At 40.9% G+C, this 15,736-nt stretch overlaps 2 protein-coding genes across 3 annotated transcripts in view; one reads left to right on the forward strand and one right to left on the reverse strand.

Annotated features, from left to right (window-relative positions):
* Positions 1-15,736, forward strand: part of DOCK2 (dedicator of cytokinesis 2) — a 1,824,799-nt gene that overhangs the window by 873,682 nt on the left and 935,381 nt on the right. The window lies entirely within an intron of this gene.
* INSYN2B (inhibitory synaptic factor family member 2B) overlaps positions 14,502-15,736 on the reverse strand; it is an 88,407-nt gene continuing 87,172 nt past the window's right edge. The window contains exon 3 of one of the 2 annotated variants that reach the window (XM_085617854.1): positions 14,502-14,985. In XM_085617854.1, coding sequence (XP_085473980.1) covers positions 14,799-14,985 — 187 coding nt within the window. In that variant the 3' untranslated portion in view covers positions 14,502-14,798. The remainder of the gene's footprint in view (positions 14,986-15,736) is intronic. The other variant, XM_085617855.1, reaches the window with a different exon arrangement.

Raw genomic sequence — 15,736 nt, forward strand, 5'->3', positions numbered from 1 at the left:
GAAATCTTTAAAACTGCATAACTCCAGTTCTACTGATTGTACTTTGGTTGTTTTAGTCTCCTTTTAATTATGAAAATGTACACTATTTTTCTAAATTGGTGTGGGATTTACTTTTGTTTTGTTCTCACTTTATTACTTTTTAGGTGCTGGATAATTATTTTAACAGTGGCTGTAAGTTAAGTCTGACTGATTTTATGCAAACCTACCAGAGGATTAAGCACAGGTTTGTTTAGGGTCTTTTGGTGGTTCACCCTGACAAGGATTGTGGCTGTTGCCTGAGTAGGGATTCACCCCCTCAATCAATAAACCAATTTCTCACGGCAAACATTAATTCTGTAGACATTCCAGTAGTGCATAAGTAATGGTCAGGAAAATGTTATGCAAATCAGTCATAGGCTTGCAAGTATTCATAAAAAAGATGCAGCTGAACATATCCCTGAATATGCAAGACACACTTGATGCAAGCAGTGGAGGAATGTGTGTCTATCTTCACATTTTTAGATATGTGTTGAACAGAAAAACAATTACATCAAAAAGACTCAAATTTCATAACCCTATGTTTTTACACATTATACAATAGGTACAACGCACATAAATAGTGTTTTGTAAGCAGGCGGAAGAAACCTATTTTAATAAATGGCAAGAATATTTGAAAGAATATTGTGTGTGTATAAAGACAAGTTATTGTTAATTACACATTTAATGTAGATATGCCTAGGTCAGAAATGTTTTTGAATCTGGTAAACACTCAGAAATAATGAACATCCATAGGTGTAAGTGACATACTGTTTACCCTACATGTCTCTTTGTGAATCTGCACCTAGGTTGTTGGGTATATGATGAGCTGTTTCGAAGACTTTAAGCCAACTTTGAGGTCAGTCCGCGAATAATGCTTGAATTAACACTTGCTTCACAAAATAAGTAACTGCACAATTTTCCAGTATTGGCACCACTGAGCAAGTTTGTGGACATTAAGCCCCTGTTTATAGGCTGGCAGATAACAGTAACCATTGTGCCAATTTGAGGCCAAGCAGACAATTTTAGATATTGTTGGAAAGTGGGTTATTCAGAAGTAACCGTTTGTGTGAGAATAGCACTGTCAAAGTTTTACCATCTTACTTATTTATTTTCTGAAAGTCAGAACCCTCCAGTGAGGCAAGTTCCAAAGCTGACAAGGGCCTTTTAAGCTGGATACATTGTAGCTCATGCTAAAGCCGTTGGCATTAGCATTGGCATTAGTGCCAAAGTAGCTTTGTTACTGGGTTGGATTTGCAGATTCACCCAGGTCTAAGGTTTTTCTTTTTGGGTTTAGCACATTTTTTGGTTCTCAAAACCTTCTAGTGCAACAAGATTTGTAGCTGTAGCAGGACAAGGTTCCATAACACAGGATATGTTTTTTGCGAGGTGTCCCTGAATCCATTTTCGACATAGCCAGAAGCACCAAGCATGACAAATATAGTTGTGTTGCCCGCCTTGGCTGCCACCTCCCTGAGAACTCCTCAGCACCTTATCCCAGTCCTCTGGAGGTGGAATAAAAGGACTAAATCACACTTTAGTCCAAGTGCTCCTAAAGTTCTTCCGGGTAGATTTCTAGAAACCAGGTCTTGCTCCACCAAGGCTCCTGCAGGGTTAAGTTCTTTGGTGCCATCTAGGCCCTTTAGGACTTTTGTGTCCCTGAAGTTGGTAAATAGTTGGTCAGCCAGATGACCCCTGGGGAGCAGTTCCGGGTCCCATGGTGCCTGGCAAAAGTCAGATGTCTTCTTTCTTCCAGCAGGGCTGCCTCCTTCAGGTTTAGTTCTCCCAGGAGTTTTCTCAAAAGGTGATGATAAAATGACTCTGTACTAGGCATCTAATTGAGAATAGTTCCTCCCAAATCCTGCCTACTTGCTCCCCTCCTTTTGCAGCACTTCCTTTTTGCTTTACAGTAAAAGTCCAAGAAGCCATAAATTCGAGATGGCTGAACCCTACTTACAGTAGGAGATATCTAGCCCTCTCTAGAACTACTCCCCAATTTAGATGAGGTATCCTTACCTCTTTTAGGGTCCAAACTGATTGGGTTCTCCCTCCTGCTGGGGTTGGCACCTAAGTATCTCGGTGAACTCTGCAAATTAATGTGGGAAACCTCACTTGGCATCTCCAATTCAAAATATATAGTGTCATTTCCCCTTTGTTCTACCAATTCCTCCTGCCACATAAGATGGCTAATCTGTGCTAGCTTTTCCATTGTGAACAACACCTCTGCCTTCCTGGGTCCAGAGACTAGGCTATCGTTCTCTTGAGGGCCGGGTTTTCAACTTCATCCAGGAATGTTATTTGTATCTGTAAGTGAAATGAGTGGAAGAGCTAGTTTGGCTCAGACCAAACAAAGGGCATTTTGATAATTCTACTTTTATACTAAAAGTACGAAAACTGATTTCACAATTAAATCCGATCCTGACAATTACCTTTGATTCCCGGTGCTAGCATTTTCTCAATGTAAAAGCACAAATAATGATTTTAGTTATAGCTGGAGAATGTAGCCTATATTTACACTGTGAAAACAGCTTTTAATCCTTCAGTTCCTATGTGAGCATCTATTTCAAACATGTAGAATGTCATTTGTTTATATAGGTAACTCACTCTGTCCTGTAGGCTGACAAGCTCACTTTAAAAGTGACAATAATATTTATAATAAAGTTTTCATGAATTTTAAAGGCACTTTTCTTTTCTATGTGTCACTGCAATGCATTTAAAATGCAGCCCAGCCAGAGCATACTGGCACTTCTGGCAGCTATTTATTTTGGTATGTGTGTGGAATGGTGTAAATATATACTGCAGCCCACATATGACATTTAACTCCCATGCCGTTGGTGTATTTTCCACACAATTTGCTATGGCTTTACCGATGAGTTAAATAGACCAACTGGATGAAACTTATTCTAACAGAACCATTTTAGGGCCGGAGCACATACACTGTGGCACTGAATAGCAGTGTCACGGTGCAAAGGCAGCTATTATCAGCCAAAAACTGTCCAGAAAAAGGGATAAAGTAAGAGGTGACCATGATGAAAAGGAGGCTTTCATCCCCATTGCTACAGATATGAATGCTTTATTTGCATAATTAATAAAAACCATTGCAATCAACTACAAAATAATCAACACATTAGGTACATCATAAACTATAAAGATAAAAAGGGAAAGAGATTGAAAAGAGTTTAAAATCATCATGGAAGGGTAGAAATGGGGAGCCGGTCAAGAACCAACAAAAGAAAAATTGTCGCTTGAGATGGTATGTGGCAGAGGAGTGTATGCTGCCGAGTCCGAGTGCGTCCTGGCAATGTTAATTCTGTAATGACCCCTTTGTTTTGTTTCAAAGGGCATAGTACTTAATATCAGGTGTGCTTAATGTTCGGTGAGTTGCTTAAATGCAGTGCATTTGGCATTTGTCATGGTTAGATCCAGTAATAAATAGGGGATGGAGGCCGGTCATGAAAGTGGTTTGAAGGCGTGTTCCGTTCTTGTTCCCGCGGTTTAGGTTCTGGACTGTTTCATGAGAAAATCATCCTGTGAAATAAATTTTGTGACGCATGCCATAGTTTGTGTGGCCGGCCCCTTCAGGCAGAACGAAATTGCTTGGTGGAAAGATCTGATGCCATTTAAATAGTAAATGATTTGGAGATAAATGTTGTGCCAAGGTAATAGTACAGGGCATACGCATAGTATGTGCAGGAAGTCTTCTCGAGGATATTGGTAGATCCTGCACTAATTGTCCTCTGTAGCTTGGTGCTGGTTTGGAACAGCTTCTCGTGAAGGAAGAAGCCCTATTCTGGCTTGGGGCACTTGTGTTTTTACTTGCTTTCTTAAGAATGTGTCCGTGTAGGCCTGCACGGTCGGTGTCTTGAATGTGTTGATGGTCATTCATGATCAGATATCCAAAGAAATGCTCTAGAGTTGCATGAACTTCACAAAAATGTGAAAGGAGCTTTCTTCACTAGTGCTAATCCTTGTTGAACACCAAGAATAACACAAACATTTTCTCGAGCATGCATCTAGTATCACAGAACACACATCATTTTAGCTCCATATTCATGAATTCCAAGGACATAGCTAATTTTAGTTTTTTTTGTCACTCTTCCACCTTTTTCAACTTCAACCTTTCAGTGATAACCAATTTAAACACTTCTGCTATCTCTGCTTCAATCTTTTTTTAGCCTTGCTTGCTTTTTTTCAAGTTGTTTTGCATCATTGTTGTTATATACTTTATTTCCCATTACTTGTCTCCCAGTTCCTCTGAGCTCAGTTGAGGTTCCAAAAAGCGAGTCATGGTAACTCAAGAAAGTCTTTAGCCGAACCTCTGTGCTGAATGTAGCGTTGTGGAATCAGGGTCAGAGCTCATCACTTTAGCTTATCTTCCGCACTGGTCTAACTAATGACGCCCTATACGCCAGTCTATGCAATGTTATTTCATTTTATGGCATTTAATGCTTTTGTTTCAACAACCACTGCATTTTCACTAGGCACAGAAATGTGTACTTCAATCGGTAGCTTCCCAGACGTTTAAAATAAATATCCCATGCAGTAAAGAACACCAAATAACTTTTAGAAATCAGAATTTAGAATATTGATACAGTGGGTGAGTTAGTGAACTCAGGCAGTGTAGTTAATTGTTATAAAGTTTTGAAAGAGCACTGAGTTAAGCAGACACGTTTAAATAAAACATGAAAAACCTGTATTCCTAATTGCTGTCAATAAGATACCAAATTGCAGATGGGTATATTGTTCAAACAGTTTGTTCAGCTATGAATCACATGCATTATTCATACATGCCGCATGTTTTTCTGATAAAGCATGATCATCATGAAATACATCACTTTACTAAAATACTCCCGTGAAGAGCATCCTCACCTGCTAATGAGATACCTCCTGTGCTTCCGCTGATACAACTTTGAATTGAAGGCATTTGAAGGAACAACGCTCTGCGGGGAAATGGCACTTGAATGAAAATAATACGATTGGCTTAGTGTTGTCTTAGACATCAGAAGATAACAAATTCTGCCTTCAGCAAGTGCATTTACAAAGAGGAGCGTTTGAAAAAAGCAAAGTATACAGGGATTTTCTTTTCACGGCATTTGTTGTCGTGCTTTGGTTTAACAGTTCTCATGATTCATTTCACAATTCTTTACAATGCTGCGGAAGTTTAGGCAATCGGTAAGGTTACAAGATACCCGCATGCCATCAGGGACACAATGATCCGGTCCTGGGCATTCAATTAACAACCGAGTACATTTTGGGAGTTGTATAGCTGGTAGTGCCATATTGAGCCAAGTGGATTAAGGTTCTAGGTTTCAAGTGAAGAACAGGCTTAAATATGGTGTCCCCGAACATCTGTAGTCATTTGTTGGTCCTATCAATTAGCATACCGCAGTATTAGGTGGGAGGGCCACTTTTTGTGCACTTTTTAGATCGTGAAGGCATGTCATTAGCTTTAGCGTATATCTGGTACTTAACGGTGGATATCTTAATTCGATCTCCATTTGGACAACTTGGTTGTCAGCATCATCTCCTATCATCTGGGAAGCCAGAGAAGGAGTTCATCATAACTGTTTGGGCATCACACTGTGGTCATTGCTTTGAGGTCTTATCTCTGTGTTCAGTGCTGGGCATAGACTTTCTCCTACATATTGGTGTCTGCATTGTATTATAAATACAGAAGAAAGCAAAGCTCCAATGATAACCCTCATTTAGTCCAAATATATTATTTACCAGTCAACCAGGTAGCTCTTATTGTCTCCGAAGAGGTTGTATGGGGCATGTACCTTGTCCTTTGAAGGGCATTTGTAAGTGAACTTTCTGTTGTATACACTCAGACTGAAGGGCACTTGCTATATCTTCGAAATTTAACTTCTCATATATCTTTTTACAAACATTTGCACAATCTGGTTCCTTCTAACAATTACTACATTTCAATGCTTCTACTGCTAGAATTTGGTTTTGTGCATCTTTCCGTTTAGAGCACATGAAATCCACAGCCTCCAACATATTCGACCACACACATGCAGAATAAAACATCCCTTCCATCCCTTGTTTTCAAAAGGATGCACACAATTAAATGGAATGAGACCTATCATGAATTTGTACTGTATTTTCTGGTCTAAGTCAATAAAGAGATATTTGTTTAGAACTTAAAATATGACTATATGTATATTAACCCCTTCGGTGCTCATGACGGAATGGTTCCGTCATGACCCACAGTTGAGCTGTGCTCATGACGGAACCATTCCGTCATGACCACGCCCGCACAAGATTCCGCCAGCACAGCGGCGGAATCTGCGCAGCATCGAAGGGGTTAAAAGTAGTTAACAAAATACTTAACACATCTATCTATGTGTGTGTGTGTGTATATATATATGTGTATATATATATATATTCCAATCGAAGTTGCTCCCACATGAAAACGCCACACACAGTGTGTTATTTTCCTTCTTTAATGGCGAACTGCAAAGTAACAACCACAGCTGTTCCGGCAAATTACTGCCCCCAAAAGTACCAAACGCGTTTCAGGAAACCTTCTCCCTTGTTCACTGGCTTGGGCAACATGGAGATCAGGTAGGCAAATGGTGACGCCACACTTGCAGCGTGATTTATAAGTCCTGTGAATTTCTAAGGTTTGTCTTTTGAAAACAACAGATCCTTTTATCACACCTAACTATAATGTCACGTTCACCTTTGGTTGTTTACTTGAGTTTCTAGTTTTTTTTGTAACATAAAGTAATACTTAATTACCAAATGTAAATGCAACCCCACCATGCACGGCCTTTTACCGTTTACATTGGGGGTGCAGCTAGGACCTGCAGCCAAAATGCCCATACGGCCAACCCCACGCAGTGCACGGCCTTCGGTGGGGAGTTGGCTGGAGGGCCTGGCCCTGGGGAGCCTTTAGGGCTGTTTTCTTTCTTGCAATTAAAGGGTTGGGGTATGAGACCTCCTCCCTGTGCTGATTTTGGCTTTGGCCCCAGGATCCTCATCCTTCAGGGTCAGATAGATTTTTTATGTGGAGGGGGAATGTGGCCCTACCCTGGGGCTGATTTCAACCATGGGGATTCATCCCACGGGGCTAGGTACAATTTGTATGAGTAGGTGGCATGCACCCCCTCCCTTAGCCAATTTCAGCCTTGGGGACCCCATCCCTGGGGAAGGAGCAATGTTGAAGGCAGAGGAGGGCACCCAGCCCCATCCCTGGGCAAATTTCAGACCCAGGGACTGAAGAGTAAGTTGGGGACCCTTTCTCCCTACCAGTTAGATTTTGGCCCTGAGGACCCCATCCCAAGGGAGCATGTGGCCCCCCCTCCCAGGACTGATTTAGGCCCCAGGGACCCAATCCCCTGCCACCATACTGAAGGGGGAGTGGCCATGCAGCCTGCTCCCAAGCTGGTTTTAAGTCCAAGGGATCACATATTCCGGGCCCGTACAAAAAGGTGTGTGCCTCCTGTTCCAATTTACATACTAGCCAGGCCGCAGTGTAGGGGGTCCCCTGGGACAATATTGGACCATGGAAGGGAGCTGCATGCTCCGTCCCCCTTAAGAATAAGGCTGGGCCCTGGGAAATGGGGTCACCGGGGCCAAAATCAGCCCAGGGAGGGGGCAGCATGCCCCCCACTCAAGAATGAGGCCAGGCCCCAGAAGATGAGGTCCCAGGGAATTAGTTCAGGTAGGGGGCAGCAAGCCTTCCTACCCCTTTTAAATATGAAGAAAGAACCCTGGGTGGGCTCATGGGCACCTGCCATTTACTTGGTGGGCCTGGGGAATGGAGTCCCTGGAGCCAATATTGGCCTGGGGAGTGGGGGCTGCATGCTCCCCTTTTATAATAAGGCCATGCCAAGGGAGATGGGGTCCACGGGTCCGAAAGTGGCCTGGCAACGGGGGCTGCGTACCCCCCTCATTCATAATTTAAGTGTTAGGCCTGGGGATGGGGTCCCCGGGGCAAATTCAGCCTCAGGAGGGGGACTGCATGCCTGCACTCAGGTTTAATGCCTTTTGGGGATTGGCCACAGGACCTGCAACCAACACCCTACCACGAATGGCCAAAGGCGGTGCATGGAGTGAGGTTGGCTGCATGCAAGGATTTGGCCCTGTGGCCAGACTCATGCATGCAGGGCTGAAGGTTGGATTAACATATGGTAAATAAATATTTCTTTACTTTAAAAAAACATGACATTCACTGAAAAAAATAAAGATTACAGGTACAGTATACTTAGGAAATAATGTTTAAAAACCTTAGAAATGTACTAGAAAACTAAAGGTTACAGGGACGTTATAGTTACTTCACATTTTAGAGGCACAAAACCTTACAAATTCAGCTGTCATAGTTATCTCAAGTAACTATAACTTGTACCCTAAAATAACTTTAACTCACACCACTGCCATGATTAGTGCTATGCACAGTCACAAATTATGTAATTTCAGATGTCATTAGGGATGTTATCAATTCAGTCATTGAAAATGTCATGAGTGATGTAATATGTGAGGGTAAAAGCAGTCGATGGCGAGGGCACGAGTTATAGATTCTTGAGGGCACTTGGTATAGTTTCTTCAGATTGAAGCAATTGAAGGTATGAGCCTCTTATAGGTTAATTTCATTTCAGGTCAGTCTGTTCTGGCTTTAAAATGTAGTGCTCCCAAGCATTCTTAGGCTAAAGAATACAAAAGCTAATTAAGTTCCTCACCCAACCATTAGGAAGATGGAGCAGTTGTCAACATTCACATTGAAAGCTGGGCATTGAGCTTCCCAGTTCTACTATAGTCACATATTTTATGGCAGCCATTGCTATTCCCATCACAGATACTATTGTAGGATGACATTGATAGCCAGGGAAACCAATGCAAACTAAACAAATATGGCAGCCACAGATCTCCTGTGTATTTGAACAAAATCACCCATGCGGGTATCATGGCACTTCACATATGTATGAGCATAGCCCGCTGGAGGGGGACTTACTCAAAAATCCAGTTCTTCAGATTCTTGCGTATTTCCAAAAGAGAGGAGGATGCTCTGATAAGGAGTGTGCGGTCATTCCATGCTTTAGGAGCAATTCGCGAGAAGGCTCACCCTCTAGATCTGCTTTGGTGGATGAGTGGGATGTGTGCTAGTAAAAGCCAGGCTGAGTGAAGGTGCTTGAAGGATTGGGGGAAATTTATGCAGCTGTTTAGGAAGGCTGGGACTGAGTTATGAAGTACTTTGTATGTGTGGGTGAGGAGCTTGCATTGTGCTAGCTTGTGTATTTGGGATCCATTGAAGCGTCATGTGTGGTGTGATGAGAGTTAGGCGTGGAAGGTAGAGGACAAGTCTGGTTGCTGCATTCTGGATTGACTGTAGTCTCTTCATGAGTTGCTTGTCGACTCCTATGTAGAGGGAGTTTTCATAGCCCAGTCTGCTGGCTATGAGGGTTTTGGTGTGGTCTTCCTCGTACTTTTCGGTAGCCACTTGTAGCTCTATCTCAGCATCCTCCGGGTGTGAAAATAGGACGTAGTAACTCTGTTGACCAGGGCGGACATGTTCAGTTTCCTGTTGTCAGAAATTGGGTTTCTGGTTGACAGAGAAGCAGGAACCACAATCCGAGTCAGGGTAAGCCAGATGCACACCCAGCATCAACCTGTGCTCACCGTCTGGTAGCTTGGCACAAAGCAGTTAGGCTTAACTCAAGAGACACTGTGTAAAGTATTTGTGCAGACCTTAACACAGTAAAACAGTGAAAACACCACACAAATATTATCCAGACCAGGTTAGTAACATAGAGCTTATTGTAAAGAACAAAACAAGACCAAAACAACAAAAAATCCAGTAAGTAGAACTCCAGTTATGATTTTTTTAAAGTATAAACTGCAAAATAGAGTAAAAAAGCAATAAGTCCCTATATGGGTTTTTTCGTTGCGCTGGGCGGGGACAAAGTTGAGTATTCAGGCAACCACAATGGAGAGCGGGTCAGATACAGGAACCCAGTGAGGCCGGCTGAACAAAAGTACCTTAATCCTGGATATGTTGACAAAGATGCGGGGGGCTTACAATCAATCATCAGTGTTCTACACGCCCTTTCTATCCAATTTGAAGGGCCCAGGACTGAATTGGCACCACTTGGCAGGGAAAGAGTTACAGATGGCAGAGTCCAGGTACTGCAGCAGGGTGGTTAGATCCCTGAGACATCAGAACAGGAGGCAAACAGACAAGCCCTTGAGTCACTTTACTTCTGGATTGGAGAGATTCAGGGATCGTCCGTCTCACTCCCAGGTAAGAGGACAGCAGGCAGCAGGTCAGCACAAAAAAGCAGGAGCCCAGCAGAGTAATAGTCTAGCAGAGTGGCAGTCCTTGTAACATCACAGCAGTCCTTCTTCTTGGCAGAGTACCCACAGGCCAAGCTGTGTACTGAAGTGGTGGTGTCTGAGGTCCAGTGTTTATAGTTTGGTGTCCTGGTTCTGGAAGGTAGGAAAAGCTTCCACACAGGGGCTTTGAAGTGCAGGGAATCCACTTCCTCCCCTGTCCTGACTCCACACTGACTGGAGTGACAATACATGGTAATTAGGGCTATTGTGAGGAGACAGGGCTCAGAGAGAGCGAACTCAAAATATCTATATGTTGTTAATTGGAAATTACACTTATAAAAAGTAATAAGGTAATCTTAATGTTAATCTATGGGAGAGAAATGGCAGGAAATTGATGAGCAAAAACAGATCAATGCAAAAGGCTCCTGGGCATTCCACCTAAACCAGGCTATTGAGGATTTAGGAGTACAAGAAGCTTGGAATGCAAACATCGGGAAAATCTGCATTTTATCAAGCAATAAGTACTTCAACTAAGCTTTTGTCTCATAAAGTGGATAAAAATACCCTTACACAAAGACATCACGCCTGGACAGTGAATAACTCATACAAGAGATTGCAGCCCCAGGAGTATCTTTCGATACATTTTATGATAGTTTATGCTATTCATTTTTGGCATTTTGTAGACCAAAGATCTTATCCCCACTTGGAAAAACTAGTTGCAAAACAAAGAGTGGCGACTCTGTAGTTACAAGCGAGAATCAGTAGTACACATGTTTGTGTGTGCCAGGGGCCCATGGTAGAAAGGAAAAAACTTTTCAAATCAATATTTATAAACTTAAATATTCACTCCTGCAGGCAAGCGGTTATTACCTGGCTAGGCGGCTCCTCAATTCCCCTTGTCTGTAGGGGGGATATATGATTGTTGAACACTACAGAACTTTAGTCATGACTGAGCCGCTTAATTAATAAAAATGTTAATTGCTAAACTCTATGTTTGCACAAGGCACTCACACTTTTAAAGGAGAGGAAGCCCTGGGGTAAATCGTCGGCCAGGAAGGGAAAACTTCCTTCTCGGTATTGCAACTTCTAAAGAAATGGAATAAGTGAAAGAGCAATTACAGCAATTTATCATCATGAAGGAATAACTCAGCTAGGTGGATCTTATTCAAGGCTGTTGATCTTAACAGAGCATTTGCACTTTAGTTATAATTGAGCTGCCTCATTTATAAAATGTTAACTGCTAGAATCCATGTTTCTACAAGGCATCTGCACTTTAAAAAGAGAGGAAATTTTCAGCTGCTAAAGAGAAAAAAAAGAATATTGCAATTTTGTATTTGAACACTCAATGTATTAATGGTTTTATTGGTTTGTAATGGTTTTAAATAACTAGGCGAATAAGCTTGAACTTGAACTATGGAAGGGAAAGGCTTTGCAGTAGTGAAAAACAAATGTAAGTGTCATTCAATTCCTGGACAAGTAAAACTCAAAAGTACATGTCCTACTTTTTAAATACACTGCACCCTGCCTTTAGGGCTGTCCAGGGCCTACCTTAGGGCTGATTATATCAATAAAGAAGGTATGTTTGAGCCTGTCAAGTGGGTTAACTTGCAATGTCGAAATAACAGTTTAAAACAACGCACATAGTGGCAGGTCTGAGACCTGTCTAAAGGGCTACTAAAGTGGATGGCACAATCAGTGCTGAAGACCCACTAGTAGCATACATTTATATGCCCTGGGCAGATAAAGGGACAAATAGGTAAATCAAATATACTAATGGTGGATTAGCCAATGTTACCATGCTTTAGTGACAGAGCACATGCACTGTAGCACTGGTTAGCAGCGGGAAAGTGCCCAGAGTCCTTTAGCCAACAAAATGTAATTCAGCAAAAAAGGGAGGAGGAAGGCAAACAGTTTAGGGGTGACCCTGGAGAAAGGGTCAGTTCCAACAGTTGTCAATGATAATCACAAGCTTTCTTGTTTGTGGGCTGGGTTGGGGGTGGGACTAATGGCTATAGGCCAGCAGATGGAGTCCAGTGGGAGGTGTAATTTCTGAAGATCATTACCTCCGCCTTGTCAGTGTTCAGTTTGAGACAGTTGGGCTTCACCTAGATGGCCACTTCAGTCATGCAGGAAGTGAAGTTGTTTCTAGTTCCTTGAAATGGAAATGTTTTCAAAGGCTATGGAAAATGTCACAAGTATGCAAAGTTTTTTTGACTTCACCTCATCTATGAGAATCGTATGACTTTAGTAAAAACATGTTGCATACATACCTATTTAACACTAACAATAGGTACATCTAGATGAGAAAAGGGTCTGATTTCAAAATATTTTGTAAATCTAAAATCTTAGCATTGCATTTGGAGAGAACTTTCACCTTCTTACAAATTCTCTAACAATTCCTGCCAGGAGTACTAAAGGTGTCCTGCCAATATCATAGCTTGCCTGGAGTAGTCACCTGCATACGCATTTACTGATACATAAATGCATATGGTACCTATGAAAATATGTTTCCCCAAATGAAAAATATATTTGCCAATAGGGAAACCCTTCTGCCCCCACCAACTATGTGAATTCTTCTGCCGCATATCAAACTTGGATATATTTTACTAGTGCGTTCATTTGAAGTACATTTCTGATTGAATTAAGGATGGGGATGTGACGTGGAAAAAATTGTGAATACTAACAAACTCATAAGAGTATGCTTCTTCAACTGTCTTGCAAGCTTTTGCTCCCTAAAATATCTAGCTCCTGCACTTGGTGTAATACTGAGGAAATACTGTTATTACTTTTGTTCATGTTTTTGTTTTATTTTCATTCCAAAATAAAGCCATTTTTACACCTAGGTTGAAGTAAAATGTGCAAATTGCATTTTAGGTTAGGGTCTTAGTGTTGTTTTCCTCTACATTTCCATTCTGAATTAAAAGGTACATCAAAAGATAAGCATAAGCAAACAAAACCTGTATACATTTACCATAATGCATAGAATAGCTCCAAAAAAGATAAACTCTGAAGACAGACTTATTTTTCATCTTGGCTCAGTTTGGTTAAAGGTAAGATTTTCACTTCAGATGTAAAAGTTACTTTTATATGCAAGGTAAACCCAGAAAAGTCTTAAATTCCTAAACTCTAAAAATAGCCCATGTTCTAAAACTTTTCAAAGGCATGCCAATAAAAAAGTGTTTGCACATCTGTAGTCAAGATTCCTTTAGCTGGACCATTGGGTAACTCTTTGAGATGTCTTCTGATGGTATCAGAAATTGCATATTGTTCATGTGCTTGGGTGTTCTTCTGCTCAAATTGATCAACGATCACAGGTTGCAAGCATTGAATAAAGTGGCATCAGTGCAACAGTAACTTTTTTGTGATGGTGGTACTGTACACATTCACCTACCACTCATTGATTACCTCGTCATTTCTATTTTTCAGGTACAACAATCCTTTGATGTTATTTTTTTTATCCGCTGCCAGTATCGAGCAAATTCAATGTTCTATGCAAACCAATTTAACTTTGAATGTAGTTCAATCAAATCACATGTTCAGATGATGCTGAATAATTCTGAATGAATATAGAAAACTACTTTTGTTATTGTTAAATCGTATTACAAATTAGTATAATGCGTACAATGTATGGTAATGTATAATTTCTACATTTTATTTCAAAATCTATGATAGTGCCCAATATGTGTAAGACATACATTAACACCTCTACACAGTAAGGAGCTTAATTAGGAAATAGTGATATGTATATTGCAGGTGATATTTGGAATTCATTGCAACTAATTCAGTTGAAAATTTGAAAATATCACCTGGTGACAAATTCTGCACTAAAAGTTATGGGACACCTGTAAAAAAGAGTGAATTTATCATACATATTAACTAGCCTGTACTAGTTTGCTAGACAAAGGAGGTTTGAATGTACTTCTGTTAATTAACATTCTTGATTACTTTTCACCTGAATATAGTCAGATTTTGGCAAATTTGAAACATATGACTCATGCTTACATAGAAATCCAACACAGTGAAGTAACTTCATCCCTTTCCCTGGAAAATTTGGAACAACTTGTATCTTTATCCCCAATGTGGCGATACGTTTTTTCAATCAATCCATTCTCATGCCCTATATTTGAATACGTGTTGTCCTTGAATTCCAGAACACCAGATGTACCTGCTTGTTGCGCACATAACCCACATTATGAGCAGAAATTAAATTATTTTGAATAAAATTTTAATATCACAAAAGCTTAATAGTATATAAGTTATAATTCTGAATAGATTTATAAAAAAATGATTGTAAAATATGGTCTTCACTGTGCATCACATTTATTTTCACACATCAACTGAGTTTAATTTGACACCTTTTCTCATGTGAGTCAATGTACTAAGTTTAGTGATTGAAATTTTTCTTTTCTGATTATCAACAGTCTGAAATGTTGAAATGGTTGATTGTTTGTTTCAGCCTTCGGAGTAGCATGTTTAGAGCCGTTGTTAAACCTCTTATGTGAAAGCTAGAGCCACCAAAAGCATTTCTTCTTCATCTTCTTAGCTTTCCTTTGTATGTCCTTTTTCTCAGGCATTGGAATATCAGGTACTGATTTTTGTACAGGGTCTAAAACTGAGCATTGTTCCACTTGATCCAGTGTTTTGAGAACGGGGTAAAATCTGCCTTCTTGTTGTCTGAAATCATATTCTACACTGAGAAACAAACAAAAAATTGCATTAACAGGAATATTTAATTACTTATAAATTGTCTGTATTTGCTTTTTGAATTTCTCACTTCAACCACCACACCAAGATGGGAGATGTATCATCAGTTACCACCTTGTGGAAAAATACACCAACACATTTACATTACATATTCATTATTTATTTAGATTACTGTTTACATATATGCATATCATTGTTAGAGTAAGATAAGTATACAGATTTGTCAAAATTATATTGGGAGGAAAATATGGACTTGTTCTACAAAAAGAGTATAGCCACCTTGGGCCCGATTAGAATGTCGGGCAGACCGCTACCCCTGTGGTCTGCCCATCGGGTGGAGGGACCGTCTGCTACACTTCCAACAGGCTCAAGGAGCCCATCTGAGCGTCAGAAGCCATCATAATCCCATAATGATGGCGGAGCCAGCCTCGACTTCGCCATTGTGATTATGATGATGCTTTCCCATGGTGGTGCTTTCTGACATAGAAGGCACTCAGAAAGTGACTTTAGGGGCCCTCAGCTGGGCTCCTTTCCCATGGCCCTCTGCTATTGGACCTTGGGCGCACCTATGGTGTGCCCCTTAACATCCCTGCACCGTGTGTGCTGCCACACGGTGCAGGGATGTTTAAGAACATCCATTTTTCAATGACAGCTTGTGCTGTGTTCCTTTTCCGCCTGCTGCACAAGATGCCATTGAAAAATTAATTTTTTGACCACCAATAGGGCGCTCACATTCAAA

This window comes from Triturus cristatus, chromosome 7, assembly GCF_964204655.1.
Source record: "Triturus cristatus chromosome 7, aTriCri1.1, whole genome shotgun sequence".
NCBI classification, from domain to species: domain Eukaryota; kingdom Metazoa; phylum Chordata; class Amphibia; order Caudata; family Salamandridae; genus Triturus; species Triturus cristatus.